This window comes from Oreochromis niloticus, linkage group LG17, assembly GCF_001858045.2.
Source record: "Oreochromis niloticus isolate F11D_XX linkage group LG17, O_niloticus_UMD_NMBU, whole genome shotgun sequence".
Taxonomy (NCBI): domain Eukaryota; kingdom Metazoa; phylum Chordata; class Actinopteri; order Cichliformes; family Cichlidae; genus Oreochromis; species Oreochromis niloticus.
In genome coordinates this window covers 22,074,957-22,092,027 of record NC_031981.2, presented here as the reverse complement: position 1 = coordinate 22,092,027, position 17,071 = coordinate 22,074,957, and the positions used below count along the sequence as shown (strand labels likewise).

Here is a 17,071-nt window from a genome sequence, read left to right as displayed (position 1 = left end):
AAAGCAGTGCATGTAAACAAACACACCCTTTGTTCAAGACAAAGGATTACGTCATTGTTTTACGAGATAAAGTCGTGGAACGTAAATAAATAATTTAATAAAATAAAATATATAACGAAAATAAAAGTATGACTTTTTTCTGTTCCCGTAGATAAATTATAAATACTTTTTAAACGGATTTCTTAAAACCCTCTACTGCATGACTTTTTAATTTTGGGGGAAAAAAATATTTCACCCTATTTTGGGGGAGCTTTAGGGTCCCTAATAATATATCAATCATAAAATTTGACCCCCCCCCCAAACAGATATTGGTTTGTTGCTTCAAGGCAACATTGTGCGACAAGAGTGGTCAAACAAAAGTTATTCCATAATAAGTTTTATTAGTACAACAAGGATGAACAAATAAACAAACAACAAATGAACAATGTAAACATTTCACAGAACAATAAAACACCAAAATACGTCCAACATTTGACCCTAACCCCATGCACGCGTGTATATACACACACACACACACACACACACACGCACAAACACACACACACATGTTGTGTTTCCATCACTTTTGGGGACATTACATTAACTTCCATTCATTTCCTGGAGACTTATCCTGACCCATCACAACTACCTGCCTGAACCTAACCCTAACCTTATCCTAACCCTGACTCAAGCCTTCACCCTAAAATTTAATGATTTACCTTGCCATTTGTCCCCATAAAGTAGGCGAGACCTCACAATGTGAGTGTGTAAACAGATTTGTGTCCCCGCAACAATAAGTAATACACGTCCACACACACACACACACACACACACACACATGCACAAACACACACACGCACAAACACACACACACACAATTACTTTACCAACTGACCCCTGAGCTCTCAAGTGTCTCTCAAACCTGATTCAGGGATCCACTCTCTCACTTTCTGAGGGAATGTCCCTAACTGCACATTCTCTTGGTTTCCTTGCATAAAAGGTTTTTATGTCCATGTCCTGTAATTATCAGTAGATTGTAAAGTAAAAAACATTGACTATGATCATATAAATGCACACAAACACATCTCTACACACATATGCTAACGCATTATATTGCCTGAAAAAAATTAGGCTAACTGCACAGTGTTGCCTGAGGCAACGAATGAAAATTAACAGTTTTACTGTATAAATAAATTGTAAAAAGTAGAACAAACAATCAAATATACTTCTTAACATATTCATGCACATACAAGTGTTTTTTTATATACATTTATTTCACTATAATGATGTAAGATAGTGATCTTTATCTTACTTCCTAATGGAGATGTCTCTCATGTAGTGCAGCCCCCCCCCAAATGAAAGTCACACCACCTTCAACTCATCACTTTATTGGAAAGAGATGTGCCTGGTAGCATTATTTGAAAAGAAAAAAAAAAAGGGGTTTTTTTGAAGGCCCAGTGTGAGGCATGAAAATGTGGTTTGTTGCCTCAGGGCAACGCCATGCAGTAGAGGGTTAAGCATGTTAAAAATATTGGAAACTAATGAAATGAATATTTCATTTTTGTACTTACACTCGTTTAATATCATTATATATTTTTTACATGAATCATTAAATTAATAATAAAGTTTATAAATAAACTTTTTAAACATAATTTAATTAAAATTAAAGATTTAAAGGACATTGTAAAGTAAAACCTCATGTTTTCGACTGATAATTTGGTGTTTCAGATATGAATATGTTATTTAAATATAGGGATATAAAGTAACTATAAGGATATAATAATACTACAACCTATAGCAATAATTTTACTTACTACTATAAAAATATATAATAATGTAAAATTAATATTTCAGTGCTATGCTCAACACAGTCATCCCTCACAAACTCATCCACAAACTGTCTACACTTGGCCTGCACCACCCTCTGTGACTGGCTACAGGACTTTGTGACTAGCAGGCCTCAGTCTGTCAGGATCAGCAACATGACTTCAGCCAGCATTACCACAAACACTGGGGTCCCACAGGGTTGCGTCCTCAGCCCCATCCTCTACACCCTGTACACCCACGACTCTGTCGCCTGCAACAGGGATAACACCATACTGAAGTTCGCAGACAACACTGCAGTGATTGGTCACATCACTGGAGGGGACGAAGCGGCTTATAGGAGAGAGGTGGCCGGTCAGGTGTCATGGTGTGAGGACAACAACTTTACCCTCAAAACTGATAAAACAAAGGAGATGATAGTGGACACGAGGAAGAAGAGGAGGCCTCAGCAGCTGCCGTTAATCCGGGAGAGTGAAGTGGAAAGGGTGAGCAGCTTTAGGTACCTAGGTGTCCACATCAGTGAGGACCTCACCTGGACACTGAACACCACACAGCTGGTCAAGAAGGCTCAGCAGCGGCTGTATTTCCTGAGGAAGCTGAGGAAATTTGGTATGTCGGCCAAGATCCTCAGCAGTTTCTACAGCTGCACTGTGGAGAGCACATTGACCAGCTGCATCACTGTATGGTATGGCAGCACTACTGCTATGGACCGCAAACGGCTGCAGAGAGTGATAACAACTGCGGAGAAGTTCTTCCCCACTGCTATCAGACTCCCGAACAGCCGACCTACCTCAACTGCAATTTGCACATCAGGACACTTTGCACACTAAGTTCATTTTGCACATTAAGCTCCTTTGTACATCCCTCTACATCGACATCTGCATACCTCACTTGTCTTCACTTACTTATTTTTTTACTTATTTATTTATCTTTCATTATTTTTATCCTTATTTTTATCTTTATTTATCTTGTTCCTTCAACCTAACTTGGCATTTGTGTATGGACAGCAAAGGAAGAATTTCATTGCACAGAGAAATGCTAGTTCTTCTGTACACATGACAATAAACACTTTGAATCTATATTGAATTTTTTAATTGACATTTTTCAAACTTCATCTGTTTGATTTTTAACCCATAAATAAATGGCTGTCACATAAAATTAAAACTTTAAATTAAAATATTTACTTTTTTGTCTTTGTGGAACAAAAGGATTTTAAACATTTTGTTCAGTTGCGAGTTTATAAATGATTCCCAGACAGAATGTTTTAAATTCTGATTTTATTGTGAAAATGGATTTTTGTCAACTTGGAGTCAAACAGGAAGTTGTGTCATTGATATCTGATCAGTGACGGAGTGATCAGATGAATCCTCGTCGGATGTCTGAAGGTCGCCCTCCCGTTGGTCGGATTCTCTGGAAGTCGTGGCGAGGTCGTCTGTGCGGGTCTGCGAGCGGGCCGATGGGGTCATAGCGGGGGCGGGGGAGTAGGCTGTGGGGCAGGTTTGGTCGCTGATCGTATTCCCCACCGATGATGCCCGGCACCGGGGGAAGTGAGGGTAGGGGATGGGGTGGAAGATGTCTCCTGGATGGAAAGGCAGGAGGGGGCGGGGGCGGGTCGAGGCAGCGTTTCGAAGTTCAGAGCGAAACTTGTACGACTTTTTGTAGAGCTGGGAAAAAAAAAAAAAAAAAAAAGGCAAATCAAATTATTTACACAAAAAATGCCAAAAATCAACAACAAATCACATTAAAGCTTAAATTCTGCAAGCCATCATCAATCTGCCCCACATTAGACTAATTTATTATTACCTAAAAATATTTATATTAAAAACGACACATTAGGAGGTTTTAAGAATTTACAGTTCTTTAATTATTTAATTTGATAAAGTGTGTTTCTCACCTCCTTCCAGTCTGTGTCTCTGGATCTGCCTGAGCCTGAATCTGAACAACAGCAAACACAATCAGTCACTTTAATTATAATGATTTTGTTGAAAAACTGGACCTGAGGAAAAAAATGCAATCACAATAAATCAATCAATCACTAAACCTTTATTTAATGGACTCATTTCAGAACTTCAAATCTGTGTAAATTTAGAAAATATTTTGATACTTTTTAGTTTATTTATTTCTAAAAATATCTTAAACAAGGTGGACATTCAGGTGTTTTTCCCACAATTTCTGCTTATTTGTGGAGAAAATAATGACTGATTTGTTTTTACATTTTTTAAATGTTATTTGTTTTTTTTAATGCTGTCATTTAAACTCTTATTCAGATTCTAATATTTAATGTACAGTAAGCTGTTTAAAACTTCACTGAAAATGATTTAATTAATAAATAAATTAATACATTATAATAGGTTGTAATAAGTTAAGGGTGTTCCAAGGGTGAAAAGCCTGTCATTTTTATATGTAAATGAAAATAGAAAAAAAATCAAGGCTTTTTATGACACAAATAAAAAGCTTTCCACCTTAAACCTAAAATGTCACCTTAAACACCCAAAAACATTTTAAAAGCACATGAAAAAGAACATTTAAACAGCGTCAGAGGAACACTGTAGTTAGAGAAATTTGCAGAAATAATGTTAAAAATAAATGAAATAGTTTTAGGGACTCTTTTTCCACCTGCGAAGTCGCGGCGGTACAGGTGTCTCCACAGTGACGAGTCTGCTGTGGCGACGTTGAAGTGCCGGCTTACCGCCGACAGTCTGACCACAGAGCGAACGTCGAGCAGGCGGAGGACTCGGAGGAGGAGCTCCGGAGGAAGAGCAGGCAGACCGAACGCCACGGGGAGAGCCATCGCTGAAACACACCACAGATTGTTAGTACGAGACATTAGCATGTTAGCACGTTAGCATCTGCTTACAGAGAAACTTCATCAATGAAAACTCGACTGAAGCTCATATGAGTCAAATAAGCTGTTCCTCTAAAGCAGCTTCCCAAAAGTTTCAGGACAGATTTTACTAGAATTCTTCGGGATATTAACATGAAATAGTTTATTACAAAACAAATGAGTTTGTGTGAAAAGAAAAACTAGAAAAGGAAAGTCCATATGAACTCAAGTCTGAAAGTAAAAAACAAATTTAAGATGGCAAAATAATCTGTAATCCTTTTTTTTTTTTTTCAACTCATGGCTTCACATGTTGGGATAAAACCTTTCATGGACACTCATATACATGCTTTATCCAACATGTGTGAGATTAATTTTACTATCTAACTACTACTTTGTAGTACTTTTTTACTACAAATAAAAGTTATTTGTTCTTTGGTATTTAAATAAGATGATGTAGTTGATGAAATGGAATTTCGATCATAATATGTTTTCATCATAAGAAACGTAAAATTGAATATCATCTACATAGAGTGTAACTTTTAAAGCTGCTAATCTTCTCAGTTCGAAGCACATAGAAGTCAAACACCAGAGGACCTAAACTGGAACCCTGGGGAACACCGTAGGTGATAAAATACAGAATAAATTGGACTTTTAGAGGCACAAAAATATGTTTACTGCTAATTTATGGTGAAGTTATTTAATAATGTAATCACCTTAAATAATGCAAGTTAACAGTTTAAGAGACTCTTTAGTTATATGTCAAAATGTCTTAAAATTTTAATAACGCTGCAAATTCAAGGACTAATCTTTTAATTTTATATAGATTTAAATAACTTTCATTATGATTTTGATTGGTTAATATAATTCTCTTTGCCCTGTATGTTTTTTTATGAGTGAGATTTTGAGCTTTACATTTTAATTTTAATCAAATTGAACATCGATTTAAATAAAATCTGTCTTAAACTCACTAAAAGCTGTAACAAGACTAATGTTCACAGCAATTTAACTTCTCTGAGGTTTTCTCTGATTAAAGCTGATGAACTGGATGATCATGTTGTCAGCACCAACATGTTGTGACTCATCTGAGAGGGGGCGTTACCTTCTCTGGCGGTGGCGATCAGTGGGTACGCCAGCTGGTCTTTGAAGAGTCGGGACAGTTTGCTGAGGTCTTTAAACGCTGCTGCTGCACTTCCTCCTGAACAACATCAGACATAGAAGATTAATCAAAGACGCTCCCGTGCTGGTGGCGTTATGCCGATCAATCACAGCTTTACCTGGCCACTCGTTGGTCACGTAGCTGGATGCATTCAGACACAGTTTGCGGACGGTGTCGACCGTTTCTGTAACCTTCAGAGTCGCTGCATGAAGAAGAAACAGGTCAGAAACACAGTGGGAGTTGGACACTAAAAGGTCAAAGGTCAAATAAAAATAAATTCAGCCCATTTAAAGAGGACTCACTGTTGATGACGAGCATTGGGCCCATGCACACAGCCACCACCGAGGCCAGGCTGCTCTCACACAGAGGATGAGTGTACTGCAGCTTGTAGACTCCACCTGCACACCTCCATCCAGCAGGCATCTCACCGGGCTTCAGCTCGGTGCCCTGTGGAGGCGTACACACTTACTCACACCGTCTGCCTTCACCTGTTTACTCAGCAGGATGTTAATCTGTCCCCCTCGCCTCACCTGAGCAATGAACCCAGTCTCGAGCATCAGGAGATGTCCGGCCACCATGATGGCGTCGTTGGGACTTGTGGGCTGGGCCGTGTGGTACAGGAGCTCCAGAGAGAGTGGTGCCTGACCCTCCTCGGCCTCACCGCACAGCATTGGCTCCCAGATGGTGGCTGAAGATTCAGAGTCCAGCATCTCACAGGACGGCTGGGACTCTGGAAGGACTGCAGGACCGGCGGCCCCACTGACACTGCTGCTGCTGCTCGGCTGTTTACCAACAACAAAACTGTGAGCTTGGGCACGTCTACGCCCCATTGTCAGGTCAATGAGCGACGCGGCGCAGGCTAAAATAATCTGCTGTTGTTTCTTTGTTATAATAACTTAAAATATAAAACAGACATTAACAACATCAAAAACAACAACCTGCCATAAACAGGTCAAGGCTGATCTCCTTTAATGTTACAGCTGACCACAAACATCGAAACAGAGTCAGATCCATAAGTATGTGAACAATGATGCCACTGCTGACCAGCCTTTGAAAATGCAGGACTGTAATTGGCTGAAATTCCTGAACAGTTAATGCATCACTTTGTTGACTTCTCGAGTTAAAGCTCAAAGTCTTATTGTTTGATATGAAATATTCTGTGATGACCCACGAGGCTAAACTACAAAGGCTCTGTCAGTTTTCAAATACTTGTGGTCACAACTGTAAAAGACAAACAGCAAGGGGCCTGGATGGGAACCTTGTGGAACACCGTACGATTATAAATCAGTGTTTGTCTTCATTTTGAGAATGATAGGGAATTTTAAAATACCATCAAACCATTACACAGATTTAACGCCCACTGTGCTCTTCCAGTGAGTTTGTTTTTATTTTTTGGCACCAGTAACACTGGAGACCATCTCCTGCAATGGGTAAAGATCATCCTTTCAAACCTTTGCAGACCTTTGTTTTTCTCTCCAGCTGTTCATGAGACGCACATCTGTAAGGATTTAAAAGCACCTCAAGCACCAAATATCTAAACGCTTCTCAGGCTGACTGAGACTTTGCTATTTAAAAATGTGTCTGGTGATGTGAAGCTGAGGATGTGTCTGAAAATGCTCCGTTAGACTCCTGCAGCTTTCCAGATGTGAAGATTTCTACTGCTGTGAGAGAGCCGGTGCTTCCACAATGAAGGCTGGCACGCCCATGACTTTTAACTGTTCTTTAATCCAAAGTTCCCTGAAAGCTTGTGAGTATCAGGTGAGAAAGCTTTTGAACCCGTGAGTTCATCCAGCTCCAAACAAAACATCTCAGGTTTCAGAGGCACAGCTGGTTCACCTGAACACTTTCAGTCTGATGCTGCTGATGAGTGTGATCACTGTTGGATGATGTGAAATTAAGTGTCAGCGTGTGCATCCACAGAAGAGAAACTGTGAGGGGGCTGCGGCCCTTTAAACCAGCTTTAACCCTTGCTGTGTGCTCTGTGGTGTGTCTGTATTTGCGAATTATTTTATGTCATAATTCAGCTCATAAAAACACAAGAAAGTAAAACAGAAACTGTGCACTGAAGCCAGAAGTACGTGGATGCTTCCTGGGCCTGTTTCTGATCTGTTTCCGATCTCTGGCCGAGGCAGTCTACAGTCTGTGTAGACTGACCTCCCACACATGGACTGGAAACAGGCTCGATATGTCCCACGCACCTATCCAGCCCACCTGAACAACCTGCTGCAGGTGAACATCATACCTGAGTGGAGGCCATGATGAGGGTCTGCTGGCTTTGCCTCTGGTTTGCAGAGCTCTTGGCTGCCGTGTAGGTGGAGCTTGTAGACGAGGCTGAGCTGGTTGAAGCGGCGGCAGCTGTGGCTTCAGACTGAGGCAGATGGACGCAGATCAAATCTCCGGACACGATGCCGCAGGACGCCAAAGTCTGAGCGGTGTCCGTGAGCAGCTCGGAGCCGTTCAGAGACAAACCAAACTCTGTGTCTGAACTGAAGCACAAGCAGGGAGTCAAATAACTGAAACTTTATTAACCACAACTCAGATTACAGAGTTAGACGTGTGCAGCACCGACCTGAGTCCATGTGAGGACAACAGCATCTCCTGGATGTGATCTCTGAGCTCTTTCAAACTGGGATCTTCTCCAAGTAACTCCACCCGGCTGGTCTGCCTGTTGATCCGAACCCGCAGCTTCATGATTCTGCTCACACACACAGACACAGGAAGAGGACTCACACTAAGTAATGCACAGACTGCAGAGGGCCATGATGCTCTTAACAGAACTGTATTCACATGTTTGGATTTTATATCACTCAGTCTGATTTTTCATATAATTTTATTTCCATGTTGTATTTAATATTTTGTTTATATGCAACTTTGTTTTATTCCTTTATTATTATTATTATCATTATTATTATATTTTTTCTTTATTTTAGTCATCTTTCTATTAATGTTTAATTGTTTCATTTCTAATTTTTACTTTAAAATAATTATTATTTTTGTATGTAATTATAACTGTATTCATTTCTTTGGTATTTATTTATCTATTTCAGTTTTTGTTATCAGGTTATTATTTTTCGTTTCTTATTTTATTTGTGTTTCTCATAAAAACATGTTGTCAAATTTCACTAAAAACGGATAAAAAGTGAATGGAGTCTGGCGGAAAGATTCCAGCTGCTAAATCGGATCATCAGTGAACACTGACGTAATCTGTGATGAACTTTAACTAACATTAATTTAATCTGTGCACATATTAAAAAAAAAAGTATCACGTGAATTTTACTGTGCACAAAGTGACTATGATTCAAATCCAAACCTCACAGTAAACTTTAGCTCATTAAGTACGAAACCTCATTAGAAATCTGCCAAATTTAACTTTTGATGAGTAACTAATGACGTTTTGAAGTTTCTTAGCAGCTTTAGCTCCTCTTCAGCGCTAAAACGTCATATTTAGAGGATTTTCGTTCATTTTGCGCTGATTTCAGAGCGTCGTTGGTTCTCTGTGAGGTAGAAAATATGTAAAAAGCTGCGTGAAAACAAACGTTTCGTTTTCGTTTCTGCAGTCTAATCGTTAGCTAACGTTTCACTGACGCTGCTGCTGCTTAGCGCGGGTTAGTGTTAACTAACCGGGCTAACTAACTAACCGGGTTAAGGAGCGTTTGTAGTCCTGAAAGCTGGAAGTCAAACAGAAGAACACTCACGTCGTGAACTACCGGGAAGACATCCACGACTCTTCATGTGTTTCTCTGTAAACACACAAACCTGCAGCGCCCCAAAACACGCACACACCGCTTCCGGGTTGGATTTTCACAATAAAACACGTCGAGGGCGCTCAAATCAAAAGTTTATAAACCAAAGTTTTTTTGTTTTGTTTTTAAATTCTCTTAATAATTATGTTAGCGTAAATCTGTTCTTCCGTAAAAAGGCCCAACTTTTCAAAATAACAACTTTTATTAAATTAGATGCATGTATTTATATTTTTTATTTAATATATGTACGCATGTATTATGTTGCTTTGTGTTGATTCGGCTTTTGTTTTGAAGGCTTGTCACTAAACTTCCTGAATCGTTATCCAAAATAAACTTTCTTAAAACTACAAATACGGCAACCGGGCTGTATTCTCCAGAGCATGTTGATTGGTATGAATAAATCTGCAGGGGAGATTAAATTAATCATCTTTATATACTGTTTAAATAACGGCATTTTATGTTCCCCAAAAGGTTGATTCTGTTCATCTGGACGTAGCGCTTTTAGTGGGAGAAACGTTTCATCACCCATCCAAGTGACTTATTCAGTCTCAGCTGACTGCAGGTTTCCCCAACATTATAAACAGTACATTTGCACAATGACTGAAACTAGCCCACTGAATGAATGATGGGCTGTGAGGTCAGTTCTTTGATCATTAATATGCAAATTCTCATGATCATTGATCAACAACCACTGATCGAAGCCCGTTGATCAAAGCCTATTGATCATTGATCATGAGTACCATTCACAGAGAGTTGGGAAATGGCTGCAATCACAGCATTGTAAGATAGTGAAAGATGTACCCTTAGACCCCCTCCTCGATTCAGAGATGGTCTTTCCCTTTTCACATAAATGGCCTCCTTGACTCCGCGCTCAAACCAGCGTTTCTCCCTATCCAGGATGCATACATCCTCATCATTGAAAGAGTGTCCACTGGCCTGTAGGTGTGAAGACACTACCTAGTCCTGGCCTGACTAGTTAGCTCTTCTGTGTTGTGCCATCCGCTTCGCCAGAGGTTGTTTGGCTTCCCGGATATATAAATCATGGCAATCCTCCTTAACAGCGTACACTATATTACTCTGTGTCAGGGGACCCGATCCTTGGAGTGGACCAATTTTTGCCACAATGTGTTTTGGGGTTTAAAAGCTACAGAGACGCGTTGTTTAGCAAAACTGCATCTCAACTGTTCTGATACTCCTGACACAAATTTTGTATTGGGGGTCTTATGTTTTTATTAACAGTTGTATTATTAGTTTATTTATTACTGTATTCATTTCCAAACTAACTGTGTGAGAATGACAAAGATCAGTGGATCAGTGTTTGTTGGTCCTCCTTTGGGCTGTGTCTGTGTACTATGAGGGTAACAGTAAGGATGAAATCTCTGAATGCATTAAACACATTTTCTACTAAAAGTAGAAGAAAAACTAGATGACGGTTTAAGTTGAAAATTTCCACCTCTTATTTCTGTCTATTGTATCTATTGAGATCATTTAATGAATTCACAGATCAGTGCTGCTCTCTCTCTCTTTGCTGATATAAGTCAATGGATCTCACTCAGCAGTGTCTGTCTCTGTCATTTATCTCCATAGTGCACTCCTCGCCACCACAGCAACATCTTTGTGAAATTCGCAGACGACACCACCGTGGTGGGGCTCATTTCCAAGAGTGACGAGTCTATGTACAGAGATGAGGTGGAGCAGCTGACGTCATGGTGTAAGGCCAATAACCTCCTCCTCAACACTTCAAAAACCAAAGAACTCATAATAGACTTCAGAAGGAAGAAGGCAGAGATCCAACCACTATTCATTAATGGGGACTGCGTAGAGAGGGTGGCAAGCTTCCGCTTCCTGGGAGTCAATATAGAGGAGAACCTTTCCTGGAGTGTGAACACCTCCGAGCTGCTGAAAAAGGCCCAACAGAGACTGTACTTCCTGAGAATTCTCAGGAGGAATAACATCACACAAAGACTGCTGGTGTCCTTCTACAGAGCCACCATCGAGAGTGTACTAATCTATTGCATATGCATTTGGTACACTAGCTGCACAGGAGCCCAGAGGAAAGCACTCCAAGGGATCATTAACACCGCCCAAAAGATCACTGGCTGCCCACTCACCACACTGGAAGTTCTACACAACATCCACTGTCTTAAAAAGGCCCAAAACATCATTAAAGACACCTCACATCCTGGTCACTCCCTGTTTGAACTGTTGCCCTCAGGCAGACGGTACAGGGCAATCAGTGTAAGGACAAATAGACTCAAACACAGCTTTTATCCAACCGCAATAACACATCTGAATACTGCAAAATAATGTCCATCACGCCACTCTTGTGTTAATCCATTCGCTGTCTGAGGCATGTATGTGGGAATGTACGTGAATGTTTACTGATATGTCTTATTAGTATTTTAAGTATTTTGTTTATTTTATTTATTATTTTGTTTATTTTTATTTATTGAAATTTTATTGTTTTATTTATTTTCTGATATTGTTAGGGATGACGCAATGATCGGGGACCTTTCTTAATTTCGTTGTACTGGTGACAATGACAATAAAGTTTCTGATTCTGATTCTGATTCTGATAACCATCTCAGTATTTATTATATAATATTTATTTAATGACGCTTTGGATCTCCATGTTTCAGTGAATGACTGTCTACATCAATCTTCATGATCCACAGCAGAAATAAAGATGATTGTTTTCTTTTACACATTCAAGCCTGTGCACTTGTAATAACTACAACTATTAAAAACACAAATTCAGTGATTAAAAAGCCAAGAAGCTGGATGTAATTCAGCCAAAGGCTCTATGTGGAGCACTTTTATTCCACAACAGTATTGTCATAACAAGAAAAAGAAATCAGAAAAGAAAAAAAAGAAAAATTAGTGACTGATGGAAAGAGCAGACTGAACACACAGTTCAGGAAGACAGGGCCGTGTCTTATTTGCAGCGCGGGCCACCAGAATACCCAGAAATCATAAATACATCATCGATGAATGACAGCAAAGTTTGTGGGAAATGATTGAAAGGGAAGGGTTTAGTTTATGATTCACAATACAGGAAGGACACGTGTGAGTGTGGGAGCACTGTCACGGGCAGGAGCTCCTCACAGAGGGCAGGAAGTGTTTCCATCACAGAAATTGAACCCGCAGAGCAGGAGGAGCAGAGAGATCCTGGAGCACGTCCACACACTGCTGTTCTACTGAAGATAATACCGCATAGAGAATAACTCATTGGAACACTGGACAGTAGGTGGCAGTAATGCGCGTGCAGCCTGTCGAGCGTAGAAGAAGAAGGAGAAGCCGAAGAAGAATCTTTTACATCAGACAGCTAGTGAAACGCGGCGTTAAAGAGTGAGATTTGCCGTTTCTGGTCGTTTGTGCAGTCATGAGTCGCAGTTACAATGATGAGCTGCAGTTTCTGGATAAAATCAACTCCACCTCCTGGAGAATCAAAAAGGGCTTCGTCCCCAACATGCAGGTACGAGCTAACAGCTAGCTGCTAGCTGCTAACGTGGCTGCCGGGCTGTCAGTTGCAGGTGACTTGATTAAACACAGGTGTCCACGGCATGAGAGGAGAACATCAGAGACAGTAGAACACAGGAGCTGACGGAGCCCCCGATTAATGCCGAATAAACACGAGGCTAAAATGATTCTGAACAGCAGCACAGACTTAAAAACGCTTAAAAATGATTTACGAAAGTTTTAAGTGTATCTGTTCTGCTCCACCCGCGGGTGGACGCTGGGAGGAGGTGACTCTCTGCTCCATTTTAGTTTATTTTCAGTTGGTTTCATTGTCTGACAGAAGAAAGATTCAGAATAATCATTAAAGTGAAGCAGTGACGCTCCTTAAAAGCTTTTATTTCCCCTGCTGTCACCTCTTGACTCCTCCTCCTTTTCCTCGCAGGTGGAAGGAGTTTTCTACGTGAACGAGCCTCTGGAGAAGCTGATGTTCGAGGAGCTTCGTAATGCCTGCCGAGGAGGAGGTCGGTGACCTTTGAACCCCTCTGAGAGCCCCCTCTACCTGACCTCCACCCTCCTCATTTCTCTCTGTTCCTCCTCCTCAGGTGTGGGCGGGTTCCTTCCAGCCATGAAGCAGATTGGGAATGTGGCGGCGCTGCCAGGGATTGTGAACGTGAGTGTCGCCATTCTCTATGTGTCCACAGTAAATGTTTTGCTTCGTACTCAGGGTGTCTCTGATTGGTCGGCAGAAATCCATCGGCCTGCCAGATGTCCACTCTGGGTACGGATTTGCTATCGGGAACATGGCGGCCTTCGACATGGACGACCCCAATGCCGTGGTGTCTCCAGGTAGGAAGTACTATGATAAAACATAAGCAGGGTCCTCTAAAACCTGATGAAAAATGAATGGAGTTTGGTGGGAAACTGTGTGCAGGAAGTAAAAATCTTCCAAGCTGTCGATTTCCCTGCTGTGGTCACCCGTCATGAAACTTACTCTGTGACCCACCCTGTTAAAACAGTACTTCCCATGTGTCCTCCAGGTGGCGTGGGCTTTGACATAAACTGCGGTGTCCGCCTGCTGAGGACAAACCTGGACGAGGGCGATGTCCAGCCGGTGAAGGAGCAGCTCGCTCAGTCACTGTTCGACCACATCCCTGTGGGAGTCGGCTCCAAAGGCGTCATCCCGATGGGAGCCAAGTAAGTAGAACAGAACAGACCTGCCTCTCCTCACCTGTGTGTCACCTGACTAACGCATGTGTCACCAGGGACCTGGAGGAGGCACTGGAGATGGGTGTGGACTGGTCTCTAAGGGAGGGCTATGCCTGGGCCGAGGATAAGGAGCACTGCGAAGAGTACGGGCGCATGCTGCAGGCCGACCCCAACAAGGTGTCCTCCAAGGCCAAGAAGAGAGGCCTGCCGCAGGTAGCCCTGCACCTCACACCTGTGTTCACACCTGCAACCCTCTGCTTGTGTCTAAAGCTGTGTGTGTGTGTGTGTGTTCCAGCTCGGCACTCTGGGAGCAGGAAACCACTATGCTGAGATCCAGGTGGTGGATGAGATCTACAACGACTACGCCGCCAAGAAGATGGGCATTGACCACAAAGGCCAGGTGTGTGTGATGATCCACAGCGGCAGCCGAGGCCTCGGGCATCAGGTCGCCACAGGTACGAGTGCCGCCGAAATAATCACCGAATATCGCAAAGCTTCACTTCTGCCTTTTAAATTATCAACAAAAAACACCTGGTGATATTTACAGATGCTCTGGTTGCCATGGAGAAGGCGATGAAGCGTGACAAGATCACAGTGAACGATCGTCAGCTGGCCTGCGCTCGAATCACCTCTCCTGAGGGGCAGGATTACCTGAAAGGCATGGCAGCCGCAGGAAACTACGCCTGGGTCAACCGCTCCTCCATGACCTTCCTCACCAGACAGGTACGCTCACCTGAGCTGCTCTTAGATCATAAACGCACCGATGCACCCGCCCTAACAAGAGAAGTGACCTCACATGGTGTTTAAAGCGCAGCTCTTTTCATGAAGAAGTGAGTTCCATGATCAGGAGGATGAACCCACTCTGTTCCACTCCGAGTCGGAGATTCGACGAATGCACTTAAACGCACCACAAATAATATAAAAATACAAATGTAAAAATCATTAATGTGATAGAAAATTCAATTTCTGCTTCTGCTCATTTGTTTTTTATTTTCGTTAAATTTTTTATTTAATTTTTTTAATCTTTTAACTTTTATTTAATTCATAATAATGATCATAGCAGAATGTCCCGATTCTGCTATGATCATTATGGGGAGGGGTTTGGGTGAGCGGAGTCTGTAAAAGCGGTTTTCGTGTCTTTCAGGCCTTCTCCAAAGTGTTCGCTACGACGCCGGATGACCTTGACATGCACGTCATCTACGACGTCTCTCACAACATCGCCAAAGTGGAGGAGCACATTGTGGACGGGAAGCAGAGGACGCTGCTCGTTCACCGCAAAGGATCCACGCGAGCCTTCCCCCCTCACCACCCCCTCATCCCCGTCGACTACCAGGTAAGAGCGTGTCATGTTCATCCGTTTACTCGCCATCATGATTTGAGTCTTGCCTGAACTCGCTGCCATTTCCAGCTCACAGGTCAGCCGGTGCTCATCGGTGGGACGATGGGGACCTGCAGCTACGTCCTGACGGGGACCGAACAGGGCATGACGGAGACATTTGGGACCACCTGTCATGGAGCGGTACGAGTCTGAGCGCCCTTCGCACTGTCACATGGTCAACCTTGGTTCGTTTCATGTCTTGGGGTGGCTGTAGCTCAGGTGGCTGAGCAGGTCAGCCACTAATCAGAAGGTCGGTGGTTCGATCCCAGGCTGCCTCCTGGCTGCATGCCAAATATCCTTGGGCAAGATACTAACCCCATGTTTGCCTACTGGTGGTGGTCAGAGGGCCCGGTGGCGCCAGTGTCCGGCAGCCTCGCCTCTGTCAGTGCGCCCCAGGGCAGCTGTGGCTACAGCGTAGCTTGCCATTGCCAGTGTGTGAATGTGTGCGTGAATGGGTGAATTGACTGAATGTAGTGTAAAGCGCTTTGGGGTCCTTAGGGACTGAGTAAAGCGCTATACAAATGCAGGCCATTTACCATTTAAGCAACTTCCTGTCTGTTTCAGGGCCGAGCGCTCTCTCGAGCAAAGTCACGCAGGAACCTGGACTTCCAGGACGTCCTGGACAAACTAGCCGACATGGGCATCGCCATCCGGGTGGCATCGCCCAAACTGGTGATGGAGGAGGTGAGGGGGAGGAGTCAGGGTGGGTTTTTATGCACTTTAAGCTGTTTTCTGTTTGTGTCTGACTATTTTTTTTTTTCAGGCTCCTGAATCATACAAAAACGTGACAGACGTGGTGAACACGTGTCACGAGGCTGGCATCAGCAAGAAGGCGATCAAACTGAGGCCGATCGCTGTCATCAAAGGATGAAGCTGAACCGCAGAAATGATTCATGGACGAAAGACGATAAACACGACTTTTCTGTTTGGAGAAAATTTACGTTAAAGAAGGATTTAAAAAAAAAAAAAAAAGAACAAAAAAAAAGTTCTGTTTTAGTTTGGTTGCCAAGAAAACCAGATCGCACTGCAGTGGCGGTCAGAGGTCACCTCTCAGGACTGAAGTGGCCGCTGTAGTTTCCAGTTTCTGCTTCATGAGCTCTCCGACACACGTCCTCGGAAATGGGCGGCTGCACTTCTTGCAGATCAAAAAACAGAGCCACTGCGGCTGAAATTTTTCTCCGCTCAGCATGAAGCGAGTCCCAGAAGAAAAGCTGGATCTGAGTCTTTTGAGATAAATGCAGAAATCTGCTATCATTTCTGTGTGCTCACACTACTGCAATATAAATCGAATTCATGCCTTAAACGTGCGTAATAACGAAGACTGTCTGAGAAAACTTAAACATGTTTAATTTCTGTTTAGTTTCCAAAAAAGATCGACTTCAATAAAGAACCAAGTGTGCAGTGAATGGGTTCAGTCTTTGTTTCCCACTGCCGCTGAGAATACAAACACCTGTGAAGTGTTTGGTCCACGGTGAGAAAAAAGGATTTTATAAAATGAAAAC

General features: G+C 42.4%; 2 protein-coding genes across 4 annotated transcripts; one reads left to right on the top strand and one right to left on the bottom strand.

Annotated features, from left to right (window-relative positions):
- Window positions 1-3,063: 3,063 nt before the first annotated feature.
- fbxo7 (F-box protein 7) lies at window positions 3,064-9,599 on the bottom strand. Of its 2 annotated transcripts, none has more exons than XM_005475746.4 (10): window positions 9,479-9,599; window positions 8,353-8,478; window positions 8,026-8,269; window positions 6,314-6,565; window positions 6,086-6,230; window positions 5,902-5,985; window positions 5,727-5,822; window positions 4,420-4,596; window positions 3,698-3,738; window positions 3,064-3,467 (listed from the first exon to the last, which is right to left on the bottom strand). In XM_005475746.4, the coding sequence occupies exons 2-10, from the start codon at window positions 8,472-8,474 to the stop codon at window positions 3,114-3,116; spliced, it is 1,515 nt and encodes a 504-aa protein (XP_005475803.2). In that variant the 5' UTR covers window positions 8,475-8,478; window positions 9,479-9,599; the 3' UTR covers window positions 3,064-3,113. The 2 variants fall into 2 exon arrangements, with proteins under 2 accessions (XP_005475803.2, XP_003448835.2); XM_003448787.5 differs by having other exon boundaries at window positions 9,422-9,574.
- Window positions 9,600-12,773: 3,174 nt separating this feature from the next.
- rtcb (RNA 2',3'-cyclic phosphate and 5'-OH ligase) lies at window positions 12,774-16,975 on the top strand. Of its 2 annotated transcripts, none has more exons than XM_003448742.4 (12): window positions 12,774-13,001; window positions 13,428-13,506; window positions 13,588-13,655; window positions 13,732-13,831; window positions 14,023-14,179; window positions 14,248-14,404; window positions 14,487-14,646; window positions 14,739-14,914; window positions 15,336-15,524; window positions 15,600-15,710; window positions 16,134-16,253; window positions 16,333-16,975. In XM_003448742.4, the coding sequence occupies exons 1-12, from the start codon at window positions 12,909-12,911 to the stop codon at window positions 16,438-16,440; spliced, it is 1,518 nt and encodes a 505-aa protein (XP_003448790.1). In that variant the 5' UTR covers window positions 12,774-12,908; the 3' UTR covers window positions 16,441-16,975. The 2 variants fall into 2 exon arrangements, with proteins under 2 accessions (XP_003448790.1, XP_005475804.1); XM_005475747.4 differs by lacking the exon at window positions 12,774-13,001 and adding an exon at window positions 13,105-13,272.
- Window positions 16,976-17,071: the final 96 nt, after the last annotated feature.

Coding starts and splice junctions, on each gene's coding strand:
- fbxo7 (XM_005475746.4), bottom strand. CDS start 8,474: ATGAAGCTGCGGGTTCGGATCAACAGGCAGACCAGCCGGGTGGAGTTA. Junction 5,986..6,085: donor CCCAATGCTCGTCATCAACA/GTGAGTCCTCTT, acceptor TTCTTCATGCAG/CGACTCTGAAGGTTACAGAA. Junction 3,468..3,697: donor GAGACACAGACTGGAAGGAG/GTGAGAAACACA, acceptor TTTTTTTCCCAG/CTCTACAAAAAGTCGTACAA.
- rtcb (XM_003448742.4), top strand. CDS start 12,909: ATGAGTCGCAGTTACAATGATGAGCTGCAGTTTCTGGATAAAATCAAC. Junction 14,405..14,486: donor AGAAGAGAGGCCTGCCGCAG/GTAGCCCTGCAC, acceptor TGTGTGTTCCAG/CTCGGCACTCTGGGAGCAGG. Junction 14,915..15,335: donor TGACCTTCCTCACCAGACAG/GTACGCTCACCT, acceptor CGTGTCTTTCAG/GCCTTCTCCAAAGTGTTCGC.